The sequence below is a fragment of the Desmodus rotundus genome, chromosome 5 (genome assembly GCF_022682495.2).
Source record: "Desmodus rotundus isolate HL8 chromosome 5, HLdesRot8A.1, whole genome shotgun sequence".
In the NCBI taxonomy this organism is placed as follows: Eukaryota; Metazoa; Chordata; class Mammalia; order Chiroptera; family Phyllostomidae; genus Desmodus; species Desmodus rotundus.
In genome coordinates this window covers 78,499,512-78,523,541 of record NC_071391.1, presented here as the reverse complement: position 1 = coordinate 78,523,541, position 24,030 = coordinate 78,499,512, and the positions used below count along the sequence as shown (strand labels likewise).

General features: G+C 37.8%; 1 protein-coding gene and 1 pseudogene across 1 annotated transcript in view; one reads left to right on the top strand and one right to left on the bottom strand.

Moving 5' to 3' along the window:
* CUL5 (cullin 5) overlaps positions 1–24,030 on the bottom strand; it is a 102,615-nt gene that overhangs the window by 63,704 nt on the left and 14,881 nt on the right. The window contains exon 2 of the mRNA XM_024570721.3: positions 15,000–15,109. Coding sequence (XP_024426489.1) covers positions 15,000–15,109 — 110 coding nt within the window. The remainder of the gene's footprint in view (positions 1–14,999; positions 15,110–24,030) is intronic.
* LOC112314218 (14-3-3 protein zeta/delta pseudogene) lies at positions 1,493–2,161 on the top strand (annotated as a pseudogene).

Here is a 24,030-nt window from a genome sequence, read left to right as displayed (position 1 = left end):
ATTTTCAATTTTTTTTTCACTCAACATTGCCTCTGATATTTACCCACTTATAGGTTTATGTGTTCTACTTTACATACATTATCTATTATATCAAATGGCACTTCAATGTAAAAGGGAAGAAGCAATAGCAAATAATATGTACATACGAAATTAAGACTGAATCAGTAAGAAAACACTCTTTTGGAATACGTTACCAAACTACATTTTAAAAGGGACATGCTTCCCTGGCTAGTGTGGCTCAGTAGTTTAGAGAGAGAAACATTGATGTGAGAAACATTGATCAGTTACCCTCTATATGTGCCCAGCCCGGTGATCGAATCCATAACCCAGGTATGTACCCTAACCAGGAATCAAACCTGCAACCTTTTGGTGCACAGGACAATGCTCCAATCAACTGAGCCTCTGGCCAGGGTGGTATTTTGCTTTTAATTAATAGTAATACCATATGCCTTTGACTGAGAGTGAGAAACAGGAAAGTAATCACTAATGCAAGTAAAATTTCAAATTAACAAAAATAAGGAAAAATAGTATCTAATAAGTGATAATTTACAGAAGCAGTAAAAATAAGAATATCAGTTAAACATTAACTATCAACTGAATAAATTATCCCATTAGAAGACAGTATGCTTTTCAAAAGGGCAAATGTTACATGATTCCACCTACATGAGACAATTAGAATAATAGGCAAATTCATACAGACAAAAAATTGAATGGTGGATACCAAGGGCTGGGGAAGGGGATACAGGGAATTACTGTTTGATGGATATAGAGCTTTTGTTTGAAATAATTCAGAAGTTCTAACAATGGAGATTTTTTTTTTAGTTTTTAGTTTTTAAAATTTATTGGTATATTTTTAAAGATTTTATTTATTTATTATTAGAAAGAGGGCAAGGGAGGAAGAAAGAGAGGGAGAGAAACATTAATGTGTGGTTGCCTCTCACACTCCCCCCACTGGGGACCTGGCTTGCAACCCGGGCATGTGCCCTGACTGGGAGTCGAACCAGTGACTCCCTGGTTCGCAGGCCCAATCCACTGAGCCACACCAGCCAGGGCTAATTTACTGATTTGAGAGAGAGAAAGACGGGGAGGGGGTCGGGGGAAGAAACACTGATTTGTTGTCCCACTTATTTATGCATTCATTGGTTGATTCTTGTATATGTCTGACGGGATGGAACCTGCGGCTTTAGTGTATTGGGACGACACTCTGAACAACTGAACTACCAGGCCAGTAGGATACACATATTGTCGATGTTTGCACAACACTGTGAATGTACTCAATGTCACTGAATTGCACACTTTAAAATGGATAAAATAGTAATTTTTTATGTAATGTACGTTTTACCAAGTTTTTATAAAAAAACAACTGTTTTAAGAGATACTAGGCAAACACAAACCAAAAGAAAGCAGCATGACAATATTACTATCATCCAAAAGGGAATTTATGGTTAAAAAAAACTAGAAAAAACATCATGTAGGTAATGATAAAAAGCACTATTTATGAACATATGTCCGTCTAGAGACTGCTGAGCCCGTCAGTCCACATCCACCTGGACACAGAACATCCAGTCATGGATAAAAATGAGCTACCTAGCGCAGGAGGCCAAACTGGCGGAGCAGGTTGAGCGAAATGATGACATGGCAGCCTGCCTGAAGTCTCTAACTGAATTATCCAAAGGGGAGAGGAAACTTTTCTTAGATGCTTATAAAAATGTTGTAGGAATCCATAGGTCATTTTGGAGGGTCATCTCAAGTATTTATCAAAAAATGAGAGATACTGAGAAGAAACAGGAGATGACTTGAGAATACAGAGAGAAAATTGAGGCCAAGCTAAGAGATATCTGCAATGATATATATTTATTTCTCTTGGAAAAGTTCTCGATCCCTAATAGCAGGAAACTACTATTGTTACTTGGCTGATGTTGCTGCTGGTGATGACAAGAAAGCGATTGTGGATCAGTCACAACAAGTACACCAAATGCAACCAATACATCCTATCAGATTGGGTCTAGCCCTTAACTTTTCTGTGTTCTATTACGAGATTGTTCATTCCCTGGAGAAAGCTTGCTTTCTTGCAAAGAAATCTTTTGATGAAGCCTTTGCTGAACTTGATAAATTAAGTGAAGATTCATACAAAGACAGCATGCTAATAATAATGCCATAACCAAGTTACTGAAACAACCTAGGTGTTCATCACCAGATGAATGGATAAAGAAGTGGGTGGGTGTGTGCACATGCACACAACACACTGGAATATCACTCAGCCTTGAAAAAGAAACAGATCTTGTCATTTGTGACAACATCGAAAGACCTAGAGGTTATTATGCTAAGTGAAGTTAAGACAGAGAAAGACAAATATTCTATCATTTCACCTACATATGGAATCTAAAAAATGTTTAAAATGAACAAACAAAACAAACCAACACATAGGTACAAAAAAATGGTAACTGACAGAAGGTTGGATGGTGGAGGTATGGGCAAAAAGGTTAAGGGGATTAAGAGGTACAAACTTGTAAGTCATGGGGATGCAAAGTACAACATAGGGAATATTAATAATATCACAGTAATTCTGTATGGTGACAGATGGACAGTGGACTTTTCATGGTGATCCCTTTGTAAGGTAATAAATGTGAAATCTCACTCTGTTCTACACCTGAAATTAATATAATACTGTAATGTCAACTACTTTAATTCAGAGAGCTTTATATTTCAGAATAAAAATTAGACATGAAAAAAATTAAAGTAAAACTGCTTCATGTTGTAAGCAAAGGAAACTATCTGCATATTGTTTGTCCTGGTGGGGTATAAAGGAGATAACTCTTTCCAGTCACAAGTGGAGTTGTTGTGGGTATTTAAGTTCCAGAACACTTAAAGGATAGAAATGGATATCCCATGGATAAGTACACTTTGAATCACGTGTGTATCTGTGCAATACTCAATCTCAACATGCACATCTTTGACTACAGCTCCAAAAAGTGTTCCTTTAGTTGTGACCCAATGTACTTTGGATGAGGGCAGAAACGGTTCACATTCTATTATTTGTAAAGGTACCTCCTGTATGTTTACATTATTTTTGCCAAACTCACTGTATTTGTATTTGAGTGTTTTTGGCAACCCAAGAACAAATGTACAAGATGCAGTAAAATGAACTGCTTGATATCCATCACTTCATGATATCAAACACAGCAGTAAAACAAAAGAAAAAAAAAAAACCATGTATTTAAGGTTTTTTCTGCTTTTGTAAGATGTGGTTTTTTATACTTGCCTAACATGCATATGCTATAAAATACTTAACAGGGAAATAATTTGAGATGATCGTTAGCTTTATTTAATGTCTTATGAAATTTTAGTGAACAATCTAAGAATAATTGTTAAATGTGTATTAAGTTCATATAAGTGGAATAAAAACTTCATGAATGGAAAAAAATATGTCCATCTATTTACAACAGAAAATATATATCAAAATATAAAACAAAAATAATTATATAGGTAAGAACTTGATACAAATACATTGGAATACTTTAACACATCCTTATTTCAGTTAAGATGCACTCAGCTGAAAATAACATTTAACTCAATCAATAGTGGCTTCGATCAGCGATTTTCAACCATTGTGCCACAGCAGGCACATTGGTGTGCTGCAAGAATTTTTAAAACATGCAATACCTGACTATTTAGTCAAGGGCACTGATTTCTTTCCCTTTAGATTGTCACATTAAAAAAATGACAACAGCCAACACAACAATAGCACTCCAGAGTGAATGAATCAATATTATACATATATGTTTTTGCCAAATAGGCAAAAAATACATGTTTTGGTGTGCCACAGAATTTTAGTAATTAGTTTACGTGTGCTATGAGATGAAAAAGGTTGAAAATCACTGGCTTGGATTATTAGGTTTTTTTCTTATGTAACAAGAAGTCTAGACACAGGTGATTACCGGTGTAGACCCTCACCAGGATCCTTCTATCTCCACTCCGTTAGCTTCTCAATGTGATTGTTAAAGGGGGAAAGCGAGCACAGTGCCAGACACATTAATTTAACTCATCTGGAAAGTGAAACCTTTCCTATTAGCCTTCCTGTAGAACCATTTGCCAGAACTGTGTCACATGGCCACCCTGGCAAGAAGGGAGGCCAAAGAAGTGAATAAATTACCTAGCCCCTAACGTGGAAGGTACACAAGGCAGAGAAAACTGGGAATGCATATGGCTTCGCAAATCAATTGTGTCTCAGTGACTATCACAAAATCTCTCAACATCTGAAAATCTAGAAGAAAAAATATTAAGGACACAGAATAATTTAGAATACAATTAATCAATATGATTTATTAGATATTCATGAAACTCTCAAAAAGATAATGTTTTTCTAAGAGCACATGCACACATACAAAATTTTTAGAAGATATTTTTATAGGCTAGTTCTGTGATCATAACCCATAAGTATATAAACAACTCAAAAAACTTCACTATTTAGAAATTAAATTCCTATGGGAAACATGGATTAAAGAAAAAAAAATTATGATCAAGAAAGCAAAAAAAGGGGAGAAAAGTTTCCAAGTTCTGGCCAAGATGGAGGTGTAGGTAGAAACCCTTCACTTCCTCACACAACCAAAATGAGGATAACAACCAATCTAAAATCAATAAAGAACCAGAAGTACCAGAAAATCAAACTGCATGGAACTCCCAACAACCCAGGAATTAAAGAAACAGTCAACCAGACCACCCAGACCGGTAAGACAGGCGGATGAAGAGAACCCACAGCAAGGTGGTGGACCATGCAGGCAGGGCCAGCTGACAGAACTGACGAAGCATGGGACCATGAGGGTGGAATGGGCTGGGCAAGGCGGGGCTGACTGAACTGGAAACTCAGACGCAGAGCTGTGGACTACAGCGGGGGTTGCCGGGGTGGGAGAAACTCCCAGTCATGTGAGAGTTCGTTGGAAAGCGCACTAGAGAGGAGCAGGCGCCTCCCCACAGCAAGGAGGATTGCCCTGCCCAGGTGAATACCTAAGGCCTCTCCCCCCTTACAATTTATTGGGTGTGCTAAGACAAAGAAATGGGGCCCAAATGAAAGAACAGAGCAAACCTCCAGAAAAAGAGCTAAGCGAGGAGGAGACAGCCAACCTATCTGATGGAGAGTTTAAAGCCCTGGTAATCAAAATGTTCAAAGAACTGATTGAGCTTGGTCAAAAAATGAAAGAACAAATGAAAGATAACCAAAATGAAATAAAGCAAAAATATTCAGGGAACCAAAAGTGACAGGAAGTAAACCAGGACTCAAATCAACGATTTGGAAGAAAAGGAAGAAATAAAACATCCAACTGGAACAGAATGAAGAAATGAGAATTCAAAAGAAGGACAGGCTTAGGAACCTCCAGGATAACTTTAAACATTCCAAGATACAAATCTAGGGGTGCCAGAAGGAGAAGACGAAGAGCAAGAAATTGAAAACATAATGAAGGAGAAATTCCCCAATCTGGCAAAGGAAATAGACTTCCAGGAAGTCCAGGAAGCTCTGAGAGTACCAAAGGAATTGGATCCAAGAAGAAACACACCAAGACACATCATAATTAAGCTACCCAAGATGAAAGATAAGGGGAGAATCTTAAAAGTAGCAAGAGAAAAGGAGATAGTTACCTACAAAGGAGTTCCCATAAGACCGTCGGCTGATTTCTCAAAAGAAACCTTGCAGGCAAGAAGGGACTGGAAAGAAGTATTCAAAGTCATGAAAGGCAAGGACCTACATCCAAAATTACTCTATCCAGCAAAGCTTTCATTTAGAATGGAAGGACAGATAAAGTGCTTCCCAGATAAGGTCAAGTTAAAGAAGTTCATCATCACCAAGCTCTTATTATATGAAATATTAAAGGGACTTATCTAAGAAATTGAAGAAGATCAAAAACTATGAACAGTAAAATGACAAGAAACACAACTATCAACAACCGAACCTTAAAAAAAAGAAAAACAACAAAAACAAAACTAAGCAAACAACTGGAACAGGAACAGAATCAGAGAAATGGACATCACATGGAGGGTTTTCAGTGGGGAGGGGAAGGGGGGAAAAGGTACAGGGAGGAAGAAGCATAATTGGTAGGCATAAAATAGTGAGAGGTCAAAAGTGGTACAAGAAACAGAATTCAAAGAACTTACATGTACAACCCATGGACATGAGCTAAGGGGGAGGAATCCTGGAGGGTTGGGGGTTGTGAGGCAGAGGGGGGATAAAGGGGAAAAATTGGGAAAACTGTAATAGCATAATCAATAAAATATACTTTAAAAAATAGAAAGCAAAAAAGGGAAAACACGTCATAGCACAAAAGCTATAATAAAAGCAATATCAAGAAAAAATATAGCTTCTAATGCTTTCATTTTAAAGAAAAATATAAAAATAATAAAGGAACTAAGAATTTAACAAAAATACTAAGACTCCAGAAAAAGAAAAATCAAAGAAACCAGAAAAAAATAAAGAAGCAAATGACAATCTGATAATGAACAAAAACAGAATTATTCTTTCTAAAGACCTAATTTTTGTCTTTTTTCTTTTTTTAATTTATTTTTAGAGAGAGGGGAAGAGAGGGAGAAAGAGATGGAGAGAAACACTGATGTGCGAGAGAAACATCGATTGGTTGCTTCTCACATGCCCCCAGCTGGGAACCTGGCCTGCACCCAGGCACGTGCTCTGACTGGGAATCAATGTGGCACAGGATCCACTGAGCCACACGAGCCAGGGTTAATTTTTGTCTTTTTTCTTTTTTCTAATGTACAATTATTTTGTGTTTCATTAATTTTGGCTTTTGTCTTTCCTTCCTTCTACTTTCTTTAAGTTTAATTTGCTGGGTTTTTTCCTCATTTCTTGCAACAAAAACTTAGATCACTAATTTTTCACCTTTTGCCCCCTAATATATGCTTTATAGGCCATAAACACCATACTGCTTAAGCACTGCTTAGGTAGATCCAACAAGTTTTGATAGGATATATCTAAGTAGTTTTTACAATTTAGTAATGCAAAAAAATCTATAAAGCCATCAATTCCTTAAGAGCCAGATAAAAGAAAAATATGTGGGATTAGGGATGAAAAATGAATATAACCACATATACAAGAGAAGTATACTACTTATAATTCTATGGCAAAAAATTTCTAAGCCTAGAAAAAACTGAAATAAAGTGCACATATACTTTGTCTTATTCCCAATTTTAAATGGAATACTTCCAATCTATCAATACTGGGATGTTTACTGCTGGTACATGTATTTACAGATAACCTTCATTGGAATAAAGAATAATCTTTTTATTTTCCTACTTTGTTTTAGAAAGATTATCTTTTATTTTTATTATTGTTGTTCTTTTACAGCTGTCCTAATTTTCCCCCTGCCCTCCCCTGCCCCACCCACCCCCATGGAAAGATTCTCTTTATGTCTTTTCTTTCATATACTGAGATGACTAATTTGTGATATGATTTTTGTCTTTTTCTATTTGTTTCCTGCATTTCCTATTACTTTTTTGATTTTTCAGCTTTTGAATTTTGGATTCAAGATTTTAAATTAACCCGAAATGGTTGTGTACGGATACTAAATTCTTTTTGGACTACCATGTTTGTGTTCTTTGGTTTCATAGTTGGTTTCTATGGGACAATTTTTATCATCTAAAAAATGTTTTGGTTTATACTTTTTGTATTTTTGGATGGATGATGTCTGCTTTTTTCTATTTATATTCACCTTATGGTCAGGATTACTCGTTCAAGAGCACCTCTTCCTGTTTAGTCTAATAAAGCTCAATTTGTTTAATGGCTGATATTGGCAATGGTGGAGGAAAAGATATGTCTCATTTCTGCAGAATCCTTAAATCCTCTGTATCCTAACCTGTCTGGAAATATTTCCATTTTGGTTTAAACTTAAGTAAGAACTTGACTAGGTATAGGATACTAGGTTCTAAATAATTTTCCTTCAAATATTTAAAGAAAATGCTCCTTCAACCTCCTGCATCCCATTTGTCCAATTAAAAGATTAGGGATAATCTGTTTTGTTTGAAAAGTAACTTTTCTCTGCAAGCACTATTATTATTTTCTTTATCCTTGGAATTCTCAAATTCTAGGCATTTTTTTTTAGCACTGTCAATATGAAAACTTGTAGGAATGGGTGGGAAGGGACAAGAGTTTTCAGCCCTGGGAAACTTTCTTCGTATGAGTCTATCCTCTCCTCTCCTATTTGTTTTCTTCTTCAGAAACTCTTTTTAATAGAAGTTAACCTAATTCTAGATCTAGCCTCCATAACTATTAATTTTTATTTAATTTTCCATAATATGTCTTTGCCCTACATTCAGAGAAAACCCTTTGGTTTTATTTTTCAAATCACTAATTTCGTCTTTTCTTTATTAGCTCTTTTATTTATTTTTTTATCAAAGACCTCCTCTTTATTTTGACTATTTCATTTTCAAAGTAATCTTTTTCATTTTAATCCTCACTAATGATATAAACTGGAATGTTTTTGGAGTTTTCTAAACCTTGCATCATCTATTTCCCCTAACTCTGAAGTACAGTCGCTAAGATGACCCCCAATGATTGCTGTCACCTGTTATTCATATCTGTGCATAGTTCCCTCCTACAGTGTATAAGCATTTGTGTATATGATCAAAAGCATACAACAGAAGTGATGGTTTGTCACTTCCAAAATTATGTTATGAAACATGATGACTTCTGTCTTGGAAACTCTCTCACTCTGGGGGAAAAAAAGCCGCCACACTGCAAATGGCCTTATGGAAGGTTACACACGGTGAGGAACTGAGCAGCTAGTGAAGAATTGAGACCTGCAATCAATCATGTGAGCTTGGAAAAAAATCATTCAGCCCTAGCTGGATAGAGGCATAGATCTTTTGCTGAGAGCTTGACTCAACCTCATGAGAGATTCTGAGCTAGAACCACCCAATTAAGGTGCTATTATATTCCTGACCCTCGGAGACTATAAGATAATAAATGTTTTTTTGTTTCTTTTGAGCTACTTAAGTTTTAGAGCAGTTTGTTATACAGCAAAGAAAACTAATATGCAGAGATACAACAAAGAAGGTAGGGATGTGTAGGACTATTTTAATTATTCAGATGAAGACAGTGGGGAAAAAGACAGCTGAAATGAAGTTCAAGAGATATTTACTAAAAATCTATGAAACCCCTAGGTGGTGTGGCTCAGTGCATTGAGTGCTGACCTGTGAACCAAAGGGTCACCGGTTTGATTCCCAGTCAGGGCACATGCCTGGGTTGCAGGCCAGGTCCCCAGTAGGGGGCACACGAGAGGCAACCACACATTGATGTTTCTCTTCCTGTCTTTCTCCCTCCCCCTCTGTCTAAAAATAAAATAAATAAAATCTTTAAAAAAAAAATCTATGAAATCTAGTAATCAACTGGATAAGAAGAAGTGAAAAGACAAAGGAAGTTCATGGTAGCTGACAGAATTTGGGCTTGTGACGATGAATAACAGATATTTATGATTCCATATTTGGAGTATTTATGGAACTTAAAAGACAGACATATGCAGGAAACAAAAGGCCTCATGAGCCTAGAAGGTCTACTCAGAAGAGTAATCTGAACTGCTTATATGGAAGGAAAGGAAAAAATGGAACTCGAGGCACACAGGATGAGTCAGCTAAGACCACTGAGATGAGGCAAACTTTAGACAAAAGATGAGATAAAAACAGAAGAAAGTGGTGGCATAGAAATCAACTCAGGGACAAGAAAAACATCTACTTAAAAATTATTTATAGTAAAGAGGGATTTTCATAATAAGGTCTCACAAGTTGAAAATAATTCATCATTAGTGAGGTACTGCCCCCTCAGGTCATTAGGAAACATAGGAGAGCTTTTTTTGTTTCAATATTGCAGGGTAAAAAGGCAAGTACATAGGGAGTGTCCACTACTAGACTTTATGAGGGTGAAGACCAGAGTGATAACCCAAAACATGCAGGACAATCTTTTATAACCACCCAAAACGTCAACAGCACTCCTACTAAAAAACAAGGATACAGATTATGAGAAAAAGGAAGCAATAGTCAATGTAGTTTAATATTGATACATCAGACTTTGATATAAGCAACCTCTGTTATGGTTCAATAGGCTAAAGCTTGGAAAGGTTTTAATTAATGTAGGTCTTACCATTTTGGTGATGGCATGATAAGATATACAGAAATCCTAAAAGGACATCATATTAAGCAACATTGGGTAATTTCAAGGAGATCAAGGATTTTTAAAGACAGTATGTTGAGACCACCAACTGTAGCAAGTATAAGGTTATTGATTATTTCTTCTTATAAGTATACTTTAAGCAAGCAACAGCATTACACTATGGGCCTGTTCCCAGTCAGGAGTGCACAGAGAATAAGCATTATTCTAGGTCAGGGGCGTTACACTCATGTTCACCAGGGGCCACATTAGCCTTGCCATTGCCTTCAAAGGCCGAATATAGAGCCCCTTGCCCCTAATTAAGGAGTAGTTACATTTTATACAGTCCTAAAATTACATTCGGCCCTTTGAAGCAATCTCGAGGCTGATGTGGACCTTGGTGAACATGAGTTTGACAACCCTGTTCTTGGTGATAAACCATATTATCAACACAAATAGGCAAAAATAAAATATAAAGAAACCCTACCACATCCAACACATTACTTATAATTTAATCAAATGATTTAAGAAAAATATATGCATACATGAATGCTTTGAAGTTTTAAAAGGTCACTGCTGTTTCTCATTGAGTACTAATTTATCAAAAGGCAGAATTGTGGATGTAGGTTAATTAATATTATGCAACAAGTTCTGTATTATTTAGGGAAATTAGGTTATTTTTTAAGCAATAAAGAGAAAACACTGAGCATAACAGCTTAATGTTTATTTATAGATTATTCAGTCACACATTTACAACTCATTGATATAGTATTTCACTAGTGCACACACACACACAAATTATAGCAGGTCTGAGAGAGCTATCCTTAGGAAGACATGGTTGCAAAGTTGACCCTTGGATGGCCTCTGGGGATTTGGATTTTTGGAAAGTTCTCACCACTTCCTGGTAAGGATGGCTTACTGTACCTATACTTTTATGTTAAAAATCTGATTTATATTAAACACTTGCTTTTCGTCTAGGAGTCTGGAATTTTGGTTCCTGTCAGGCAGAGGGCCTAAGTGACCAACCCCCATAAAAAACACAGACATTGAGTCTTTAGTGAGCTTCCACAGTAGACAAGATTCCACAAGTGTTTTAACAATTAGTTGCTGAAGGAATTCAATATATCCTGTGTGACTCTACTGGGAGAAGATGCTTGGTTTCCCCGAGACTTTGCCACATGCATCTTCATGGCATCTTGTTATGTATGCTCCACTGTAATAAATCATAGCCATGAATACAACTATATGCTGAGTCCTATGAGTATTCCTAACAATCTCCGAACCTGGGGTGCTCTTGAGACTGCTGACATGGCTGTGTCAGAAGTGGGATTCACTAGAACAACTCCTACTCATTGAAACAGAGTGAAAGCATTGTTTGGGAAAAGGAAGGATGAAATGGTAAGATGACAAAACTTTTCTGCTTGGGTGGCTATGCAACAGCAGCTGAGTTGGTATTGGTTGTGAGAGGGAAAAGCTACCTATGAAATTTAAAAATGATAGCTCTAACCCCAGGAGAATTGGCTAGCTTAATTCACTGGCTGCTTCGGTCACCAGATTAAAGTGGGTGATGCCTTTAGTTTTTGTTCTCACCTTCAAGTAAGAGGAGAAAATGCCCTAAAGGTCCCAAAGGCAGGCTTTGGGTGGGCCACAGAAGTTAAACTTTTGTGTTGCTCTCTCCTTCAAGCATGAGGAAATAATAGTTAAATTAGATCCCAGGGATGAAGAAAGCTTCAGATAAACCAAGGGAGAGGAAACCACTCCAACTGTTTCTTCAGCCTAACTGTTGCTGCTGCATCAACCCCTCCATACTTCTTATTATAGTATTAACATACTATAATGTTAATGTTATAAGTGCTGAATTTTACTATTGGGTTTAGGTAAATTTGTAATTAGTATAAAGAGGCAGGGGAAATTTAAAAAGATGGCTTTGTATTCTGTGGCTATTGCATCTGGATGTATGATAAAGATATAAAATATTTTATGTTTGTACTCTCATAAATGCTAGAGGGATCATATAACTCAGGAAAAACTGCAAAATAAAAAGTTAGTGACGGTGACTGCAGCGGAGGTAGAGGTGGAAGAGAGTATGGGGGAGATAAATGGTAATGGAAAAAAATACGATAAAAAGCAAAATTTTTTTAAAAGGGAAAAAAGTGAGACACAACTTCCTTGTTTTTTACTGCTGGTGAGGGGACTGGAATTTAAAATGTTTAAGTATTGGAAACAGAATAAATCTCTGTAATGAATGGTATTTACTATTATTATTACCTATTGATATCTCTGAAAAAAAAGGAGACAACATGAAACAAAGAAAATCGAGCTGGCAATGCATTTTTAGAGTTTTAAAAAAGAAGTTTTTAGTTGTTACTAAGTTCTTTTCAAATCAGATGTCTGACCCTTAGAGGCAATGATCCTCCAGTCTGAAGTGCATGTTTTTGAGTAGATCAATTTGGACTCTAAGAATGAGTCCAAAATAAAATAGGCTTAGAAAAGTCTTCTCACTTGGACTTGGAACATGACTGTCTGTTCTGCCACATCTTGGCTTTGCTGACTCTGAAGAAAAGTCATTGGCTTTTTTTGAATTCTGAATTCACAGACCCTAATTATGTGGATCTGAATCTAAGCTAAAATCTGATAATGTCTGGTATTGGGCTGTTTAAACCTCAACACAAGCTGCACTGAGCTACAGCAGGCATATGCTCAATGAACATGACTTTGACTTGAGGACTGCTGAAGATTTAAGACACTCGCTGGAGCCATAAACTGAAAACATCACACATTCTAGTTGGACCATTTGAATCACTTGCAATACCCACAGAAAAGGGCTTATTCTCTGATGGGCCATCTGAAGTCAGGCTGTTGTTTGGTTCAATACATCTGATATAGAGACTAAATACATTCCTAACTTGCGGTTACTGACAAAAGCTGCAAGATGGGAGAGAGCACTCGACTCACTCCTCACAGACTGGACTCTCAGGCCCTCTATGGATCTCTCACTGCTATAGACTTGTGTTCAGCTTTCTGGACTAGTTGCAATTTTCTACAATATATTAATAACCTGCCTCTATTTCTCTTTCATTCACCTCATCCCCCCTTATACACACACCTTAGTAAGAAAACTTGATTATTAAACACAACTGTCTCCAGAGGAACCGATCTTTTCCAGGTTGCTCACTAAAGAAGTGATCAGGACAAAGGGGTGTGAGGTGACATAAACCTATTTTGAAAGTTTTTGAAAATTTGGGATTTCATCCAGACCAATTCCTAAACATGATATATCTTCATAGTTAGATTGTACAAAAATGTCTGTCTGTACGAATGCTTTTATTCCTCTTGCAGGTCTGGGTAACTGGGAAAAAAATGAATAGTTTTCGTTACTGAATTGGACATACTGATTTTATAAGAGAGAGAAAATAAAACCCAGCATCAGAGGAGAAAGAAGGACATTAATGATTTTTATTTTTTGGAACTATTCTTAAAAGCTTCCCCCTCTTCCTGAAAAAACAAAAATAAAAACAAAAAAACTCCTGGTGTTGACTTTCCACACTGCTGTGAATGCTTTCAATTCAAACTGACTGCCAAGCTTCCAGTCACACCTACAGTGCTCTGAGATGGAAGGGAGCAGCCCAACTCCTACACTTTTCACACAGAACACCTCTAAAAGTCATCCGCACTAGTGAGGCAGATGAACTGCGTCATGGATAACTGAGACTGTTAGGAATCAACTGCCTTCAGGCAGTCCACCTGAAATCAAGGCCTGAGATGAACTGACTGGATTAGGAACTCTACACAGAAAGGCGCCAAGAAGGCACACTGCGGGGGGCCTTCCAAACCTATTCTACCTGGCCAATATATGTCTTGCTTGGGGTACCCTAACAATTGTAAGCCATATGTTTCCAAGGGTACCATGTATACCGTCTGAGGCTGTACTCTGTAGTGTGTGTACCGTATCATGACACTGCTGGACCCCTGGAAAGTGTTCAGGTCTGCTTCAATTTATCAGCCGCAGTTGTACTTGCCTAAACCGATACTTCAGGCCATGTACAGGTCCATACAGAAACTGAAGGAGAAAGCCACCTAGTTTTCTAAGATAAACCTCATTGTTAATGGCTTTTATTTTAACTAGCTACCTCCAGGACCTCTAAAAGGTCTAACTGAGATCAATACTACAGGCTGGTCTTGCCTGTAAAAACATCTGGCCAAAGGCCACCAGTTAACACAGCAGACCTGGGATTGTATTCCTTGGTAAAAGCCTCCTTGGCTTTGGCTGGCATCTGAGAACCTGAATGGTCAACAGTTCCCTACACTGACATAAAACTTTCCTGAAATGATAAGAATATCGAACAGTGCCTAATAATCTGTATAAACAGTATGGTTTACACTAGACATCTCTCTTTTTCTGAGGGGCTGAAATTTTGGTACATGACAGGCAGATGCTGCCTATGTGACCAGCCTCCAATAAAAACCCCAGGTACTGAGTTTCCAATGAGCTTCCCTAGTAGACAACACATCACATATGTTGTCAATCTTGTTGCTGGGGAAATTATGTGCCCCATGAGTAGTACTCCTGGCAGTTTGTGCCTGCTTTTCCTCAGACTTCACTCCATATGCCTTTTCCCCTTTGCTGATTTGGATTTGTATCCTTTTGCTGTAATATATCATAGATGTGAGAATGTCCTATGAGTCCTCCTTGCAAATCACTGAAACTATGGATGGTCTTGAGAGCCCCCAACAAAAGCAGTAATAATTTTAAACAAGTAAACAGATCGACCTAGAATAAATATTCCATTTGGATATATAAATGCATCACCAAAATTTCCTTTTGTTAACAAAAAGTTAGAATTAATGAATTACTTACGAAAACAGATCAAACCACTGCTGTTTTGTAACAGATTCCTGGCGTAAAAGCTTCAAAACAATTGGACGCATGAAATCCCATTTGTCTTCAAACTGAAGAGAACCTTTATTCTTTGATAAAAAAAAAAAAAAGGATAAACAATATTTTAATTTAAATGCAGTTGAGTCAAAACTGTTATTTTTATCTTTTAAGAGATAGCAAGACAAATATGAAAGAATCAGGTTTCCATTGTGGAATCCCTATGAACTTAATCTGGTATCAAGGGATCACAGGAACACAACCATTTAAAAAAAAAAAGAGAGAGAGAGAGAAGAATTTGGTTTTGTCCAAAGTGAAGATCTTTGCCCTTGGCTTCTAATAGATAATCTCTGGGCCCTTGGGGACTTGGGGACCTTGAGACATACTGGATAATCTAACAATGTGATTTAGGGAGGGGATTAACAATACCCACGTAGTCTTGAGTAGTGGAAAAAACATCTGAATGGGTGTATTGCATCAAATGGAGAGTACTTTGAAAGTGACTGAAATTTAAACATGTAAGAATACATACACAATTTTTTATAAATAAATTCTGGGGTTTTTTGGGTCCCCCCTCATATATGTACTGTCACATATTGAGAAAAAGAGAAAAATGAGGCCTAACTACACAGGGGAGAACAAAGGAAGCTCTGTGTTAAAAACCTGCCTGGATTTTGCCCTATGTGTCTCTTCTTTTAGCTGATCTTAATCTTTCCTTTCATTGTGTGTGGGGTTTTTTAAGATTTTATGCATTTTTTAGAGAGGGGGGAAGAGAGGGAGAAAGAGAGAGAAAGAAACGTCAATGTATAAGAGAGAAACATTGCTTGCTTGCCTCTCGCACTCCCCCAAGTGAGGACCTGGCCCACAACCCAGGCATGTGCCCTGACCACGAATCAAACTGATGACCCTTTGCTTTGCAGGCAGGCCACACCAGCCAGAGTCTTAAACTTTCCCTTCCTTGTAATAAAGCATACTCATGAGTAGAGCAGCTTACAGATAGATCTGAGTTTTTCTAATGAATGATGAAACCTCATGCTCGTTCTGGGAACCCCCAAATATGCAGCTGATGTGAGAAGTGAAGGTGGTTTTTTGTGTGGAGAATATGGCCTCTAACTTTATAGACGACCTAAACTTCTCACAAAAAGTATATTTGAATTATACAAACTCTGAAAACTGAGACAAAAAAAGTCCAGGAAGAGACCCATTTTATTTTATAATGCTAAGGAGACACTAATATCAATAAGGTGAGAAGAGAAATAGAAATGGAAACTCCAGACCAATCTAACTAGAGAACATAGATACAAAAATCTTAAATAGTAAATTAAACAAGTGGCATATCAACAGAATACCTCATAGTCATGCATGACTTGTCCTAGGAATGTGAATATTAGAAAATATTCAATATTTAATATTAGAAAAAATACATCAATTCATTATGTTACTAAAAAGAGAGAGAGACGCCATATGTATTAGACATTAGTACTGCTTCCTTTGAAGTTAAATATGGCCATGTGACTTGCTTTTGCCAATAAATTTGAACAAAAATCATTAATTGTCTAATATACCAACAGCACACACCCCTAAGTAGCTCATTATTGTTTTCACTATATGAGTGTTGTTTAGGGTGTTGCTCACTCAAATCAGAGAAGGCTCATGTACTGACTGCAGAGAATCTGCAAACTCCCCAAAATGATAAGCCCAGAAGCAGTTTTTAAACATATAGTCTGAAAGAAACCTACATCAGAATCACCTAGGATGGGGTAGACTTACAGATTATTAAAACCTACCTCAGACCTGCTGGATCAGAATCTCTTAAGGTGAGTTTAAAATTTACATGTTTAGCAAATTTATGTATGTAAAAATGTTAGAGAGAGTTTTGCCCTGGCTAGTGTGGCTCAATGGATTGAGTGCCAGCCTGCAAGCCAAAGGGTTGCTGATTTGATTCACAGTCAGGGCACATGCCTGGGTTGCACACCCGGTCCCCAGTAGGAGGTGCTCAAGAGGCAACCACACACTGCTGTATCTCTCCCTCTCTTTCTCCCTCCTTTCCCCTCTCTCTACAATAAATAAATAAAATCTTTAAAAAAATTTTAGAGGGTTTATGTCTCAAAAAAGTTTAGGAACCAGTAACTAATTATTAAACTTTTGTGAAAGCAAGTGATGCTTCTTACATTTACAAACACACCTGATCCTAAAAGTTACTGTACTTTCTGGTCCCAGGTACCTACTTTTATCACACAGCATTTTTGTTAAAGACCCACAGAGGATATTCATTCAAAATTTAATACCAGGATTAGCTGTGCTTCTCCCCTGAATAACTAGTTTGTTTTTTACCTCACGTACATAGGTGGTTAATGAAAACTTCATTCAGATTTGTGATCCTACGGCATATACTTTATGTGCTCATCCTTTTGTACAGTTATTATTTTGTTCTGTTATTATTTTCCTATAACCCTCATTTCTTCATTTACTCTTCCCTCTGAGGAAAAGATGTACAAACAAATATGAAAGACCAATAGAAAGCACATACAAATCTTTTCTTCCCTATGACATGGAGAATCATAATTTCCTCTTCATAAAGGGATACTTTATAATGTCAATTAAGTCTATTTCCATCAGCAATTTTGGCAATTTATAAAATTAAACATAGTGTAACTCCTTCATATAAAAATCAGGCAGGTACAGAGGACTAGAGTAAATAGGTATTTGAGGTAAATTAAATAGTGGTTAGGCTCTGAAATCAGTTATGGCAAAATAACAGGAAAACATATTTTGGTTCTCCTGTTTTATGAAACATTCAAGATTAACTACAGAAATATTTCCCCCTAATACTCAATTAAAGCAGGAATTTAATAAGTAAATGTTTTCTATTAAGCTTTTATAATAGGTTCCAAAAAATGATACTCAAGCAGTTCTTTGACCTATTCTCTGTTAAACTGAAGAGCATATCATTAAGTCATAACTAAGCAGCAGGACACTAAACCTACTATCTACAAAACAGTATGCCTTATTAAGTGTACGGACCTTCAAATTATGAACCATGATTCACGAATGTTTCTAATGGTTAAATGAAGGCTGCCTCATTTCTATTAACGTGTCACAAAGTATCTTCTGCTTTAATTCTTTCATTATTACAATAGAAATTAGAGTGTTACTCAGAACTCATCAATTGCTCGTAAATCTCGGATTATCTCACCCACTGGCTCTTTTTCACGGAGAGGATTTCAACACTTGCCATACCCCTGCCCCTCTATCATGCACTCCTTACGGCACATCTAATTCTTTCACAGGTACTCTTCTCACACAAATGGGTCGTGGGGAAGCCAATGGGAATTTGCCATGGAATATGTGGGGGGAGAGTTTTGCAGGCAGAGGAAGCAGCTATTCCAAAGACCCTAATCCAAACATAGAAAGATGTTTGATGTACTCAGGGTAGAGCAAAGTAAGGACAGAGGAAAGCACTGATGAGGTCAGAAAAATGGAGGGTTGGATATTGCAGGGCTATAAAGGCCATTACAAAGACTTTGGCTTCAATATAAGAGAGATGGGGAACCACTAAAAATTTTTAAGTAATAAGTAACAGGATCTGATGTCTATTTTAACATCTCCCTGATTACTGTGTTAAGAATACATCACAAGGGGCAAGGGTTAAAGCTGAGTGTTGGGTCAGGAGGCAAGGTGAGAGATGATGACTTGGACCAGGGTAGTAGCAATGGAGGTAGTGAGTAGTGGTTAGCATGTCTCTAATAAACTTAATTTGTACATTGAGACCCAGAAAATGGAGGCCACCCCAGTGGCCCAGCCCACACCATAAATCTAAACCTAAGTCAACCTGCACATATGGGAAACACCTCACTGTCAAGAAAACCTAACACTGACCACAATCCTCCAACACAGTTAGCTAACTAACCTTAACTAAAAAAACAGGACCTGTTAGCCTTATAAGGAAATCCCTGATCTCCTAGCCAATCATGCCCTGTTTTCATGTTGCCTCTTTTAACATTCTATAAAACTTACTCTTGCTCAAAATTGCTCAGGAAGAATACTCCACCGCTTGTTAGGCACTGTACTCCCATAATCCATGAATTTTTCCCCTTGAGTAAAGGACACTAAACCAGTTACTAAATTGTTTCAGTTGTGTGCTTTGTCATGTCTGAGAAGTATGGCATTGCCATTAACTGGAATGGAAAACCTGCATGTGTAACAGGCTTAAGAGGAAAGCTCAGGAACTTGGGTTTCAGACATGTTACATTTGATATATCTATAGTAATGGCTATCTACTGATATATAGCTATTTGAAGACACTGATAAGCAATTTGACAAGTAAATCTAGAATTTAAAAAAAAGATCTGATTGGGAGTTATAAATTTGAAAGTCATTACTGTACAGATGGGTTTTAAAACTTATTTATGAATAAGATCACTAAGGGAGTGAATATAAGTAAAGAAAACCCAGGCCTGGTCCTTAGGTATCCAACATGAAAAAGTGGGGAGAAGAGTAAGACCTATAAAAGATGGGAAGAGCAACCAGAAAGGTGGCAAGAAAATCTAGGGTATGGCATTCTGATCCTGGCCAGGTGGCTCAGTTGGTTGGGGCATCATACCGTACACCAAAAGACTGTGTATTTGATTCCCAGTGAGCGCACATGCCTAGGTTGTGGGTTCAGTTCCCAGGTCAGGGTGTGTACAGAAGGCAACTGATTGATGTTTCTCACATTGATGTACCCCCCTCTCTAAAATGAACATATCCTTGGGTAATGGCACTCTGCAATAGACATAGGACAAGTTGCTCGGCATCACTAATCATCAGAGAAGTGCAAATCAAAACCACAATGAGATACCACCTCACACCTGTAAGAATGGCTATTATCAATAAGTTAACAAACAAGTGCTGGCAAGGATGTGGAGAAAAAACCCTTGTGCACTGTTGGTGGGAATGCTGACTGGTGCAAACATTACAAAAAACACTGTGAAGGTTCCTCAAAAAATTAAAAATGGAACCACCCCATGATCCAGTGATTCCACTTGTGGGAATATATATGAAGAGACTCAAAACACTAATTAGAAAGAATATATGGACCCCTATGTTCAATGCAGCATTGTTTACAATAGTTAAGATTTGGAAGCTATCCAGGTGCTCATCAATAGACGAAGGGATAAAAAAAAAGCTGTGGTTTAAAAAAAAACAAAACTGTGGTACATACACACAATGGAATATCACTCAGCTATAAAAAATGAAATCTTACCTTTTGCAACAGCATAGATGGAGCTAGAGAGTATTATGCTAAGTGAAATAATTCAGACAGAAAAAGGCAAATACCGTATGGTTTCATTTATATGTGGAATGTAATGACAAAATAGACTCATATATACAGAGAACAGTCAGAAGGGAGGAAGTCTCCGGGGCTGGGTGAAATAGGTGAAGGGATTAAGCAGTACAAACTGTTGGTTACAGAAGATTCACAGAGATGTAGATTACTGTATCGGGAATACAGTCAGTAGTATCGTGATAACTATGTGTGGGGCCAGATGGGTACTTGCAGCAGCGGGGGGACCACTCTGTAAAGTACATGACTGTCTAACCACTTTGCTGTACATCTGAAACTACTACAGAATAATACTGAATATAAATTGTAATTGAAAAAACTAATAATAAAGTTAAAAAATTTTTAAATGACACATTCTGGAAAGCAAGCGAATAAAGCATATCAAGAAAAGGGGGTGCCCTGTACTGCAAAAATCTGAATATTTATATTTCTTGGGTTTTTTCTTTATATACTTTACATTTTAATATGTTGAATCACTAGAAATTTATAACAGATCAATTTTGATAGATGTTTAAACGTGTTGTCATTATCTCCATTGTCTTAACTTTGTCCAGAGCTTATCATTAAGTAAATAACAAAATTTACTGTGTGAGTTGCTTTGGAAAAAAAAAAAAGAGGGTGATCAATTTCAGCAAATACTCCTGAGAGACCATATAAGTTGACCACTGAAATAGCAACATGGAAGTTACTAAGACTTTATCAATAATTTTTGTGGAGTGATAAAGACAAAAGCCAGATTGGAACAGAATTGAGAGAGAAAGAAAGGGAAAAAAACCTAGAAAAATTAGAGAGAACTCAACAATTTTTGCCATAAAACAGAGCACAGGAATGGCATAGTAACTGATATGTTGAGAGGGAATCAATTTTTTTTTAAGATGGAACACAAATGGCTCTGGCAGCATAGCTCAGTTGGTTGGAGCACCATCCTGACACACCAAGGTTACAGGTTTGATCTCCAGTCAAGGCACATACAAGAAGCAACCAATGAATACATAAATTAAGTGGAACAAATTGATGTTTCTCTCTCTCAAATCAATAAATAAAAAATTTTTAAAAGAAGATGGAATACTTATGGGCATGTTCCAGGACATAATACTAATGACACAGAAGAAAAAGGGAGACACTGCCATAGAATTTAAATTGCTCTGGGGAGGCAAAAACAATGGAATCTAATGCATAGGTGGCAGAATTGGCAATATGCCAAGAGGGAAGACAAAGTATGTACACGTAGATACTGGCTAGGAGGATGGATGTGATAACATACTGAGAAGTTCATTTTCTTATTGGTTCAGTATCTCACTGATGTGGAAATAAGGAAAATGCTTGGAAGATAGGGAAGGAGGTGCTGGGATTTTGAGAGAAAATATGTGATACAGAGATCTAGAAAAGTGGAAGAAAAAATTACTTTGGGAGTGTAGTATGACTGGGTTCAATCATGGTTTGTGGCCATGAATTTAAAATTAAAATAGTATGACTGTGTCTTTTTCTTATGCAACATTCAACTACACAGGTGCTGACACCGAAAGGGGACGAAATGGTTTTCCCCAGTGAAACAAGAGAGGAGCAAGAATTCAAAACTGTATTCACAGATGTGATTACGATGACTGCACAAAGAATTTATGCTGGGTCAGAGGGAGAGAAAGGACATCATGATGACAAGAAACAAGAGATCCCTGCTTCCAACCACAATGGAGTAACAGGAATTAGATTTCCCTACATGCCTGAACATCTACAAAGCCAAAGGGCAGTGCATGACAGTGCTTCCCAAGGAGGGAAAGAAAAAATACAAATGAAGCGAGCCCTACAAAGCCCAACCACACTGCCTAGAGAAAGTTTCCAGGCCTTAGCACAAGCAGGGGAAACGAAAACAGCCTGGTGGTCCCACAAAGCTTTGAAGACAGGTTTCAGTTTGGGGAGGTCAAAGCAACAAAATTTTGTGGCACACAGTACCAGAAAAAAAGGAGCTGCACAGAGAGGGAGTTATGGGGACATGTAGAGGGGTCCCCTAGAGCCTTTGACTGAATTATTGACCTAAGTACACGTGTGAGAAAACTATCAGACTGAGGACAGAACCACTAGACAGGAGGAGACAGAACAGTCACCAGAGTCAACACAGGCCTAGGAATAGTCTGTGTTCCCACCAGCCAGAGTGTAAATGTTCCTTATAATGAGAGGCACGGGGTAGAATCCTCAGAAAGATACTGAATCTACAGTGGAGCCAAAGCAGCCCTACCACGAACAGCATTCTAGACCCACTCTACCAAAACTGAAAGGCAGGGTTCATAAGGATCAAACTGATTCCAAGTAACTTAACTTGTCACAGCCAAATCCAAAAATATTTAAAGAAAAATTTTAAAAGCCAGCCCCCCAAACACAAAACTAACAATGTCTGGCATCCAATCAAAAATTACCAGGTAGGCAAAAAAAAGCAGGAAAATATAACCCATAGAGAAAAAACCATCAATAGAAACTCACCCAGAAATGACATTGATAGTTTTAGTAGTCAAAGATGTTAAACCAGCTATTATAAATATAATCCCCAAATTCAAGAAAACAAAAGAAAGCATGATCATAGAAATAAAAGATTTAAAAAATGAGTATCAGTGAGCTATGGGACAACATCAATGACCTAACCAACATATAACTAGAATCTCAGGGTAGAAGGAATATGTGAAGAAATAAAAACCAAATGTTTCTTAATTTGATAAAAGCTAAAAAACCACAGATCTCGTATTTAGTAAGAGACTTGAGGGAACACTGCATAGGTAAGCACAGTATTTGCCTCCTCCACAACCACATCAAAATTACAACTAAACTGCAAAACAACCATCATGTAGAACCTCCTGAAACCTAGCTGAATGGAAGTCCTACAACAAGGGAATTAAAGAAGAAGTCACATGGAGACTGGTAGGAGGGGCAGAGAGGCAGAACAGGCTGGTCTCACATCCACGTGTGGCAGATAAAAAATTGGGAGGGACATCTTGGCTGCAGACATTTCTCCTGAGAAGTGAGGTCCCAGCCCCACACCAGGCCCCCCCCAGCCCAGGGTTCTAGTGCCAGGAAGAGAAGTCCCCATAACTTCAGGCTGTAAAAACCAGTGGGGATGGCTGAAGCTACTAGAGTCCCAGGCAGACCCTCTTAAAGGGCATGTGCCCAGACTTACTCAGACTCACACCCTCTCAGTTCCAGCACTAGGGCAATAGCTTGAAAGGCAACAGGGACATGCAGGGAGGAACTGAATTGCTGACATCAGAGCAAGTGCTGGAGGGCAGTTTTCTCCCAGTGAAGTGATGGCAGAGGCCACTGTTCCTTTTCTGGGCCCTCACCCCAACTATATCTCAGACTCCATCAACCTGGCTCACTCTTTATTCCACCATGGTGATTCCCTGAGACCCTGCCCCACTCAACTTTCAGTCCCAACCAAGCTATTTCCAGTGACTCTTCCATACAAATGGCCTTTCACAGCTCATGTTTCAGATTTTCCTAAAATCTCTCAAACAAGCAACATCTGGTGACACCTGACCTTGGCCAGTGCATCCAGTGGACAGCTTCAGACCATATTGAAGCACCACCACCCAACCACCTCCACAAGTGAAATCCTCAAGAGGCAGACTCCACAGGCACCAGGGTCCTGATGAAGTAAGTACTGCTCTGTGGAGTGAGCCCCTGCACAGCTGATCACCTATG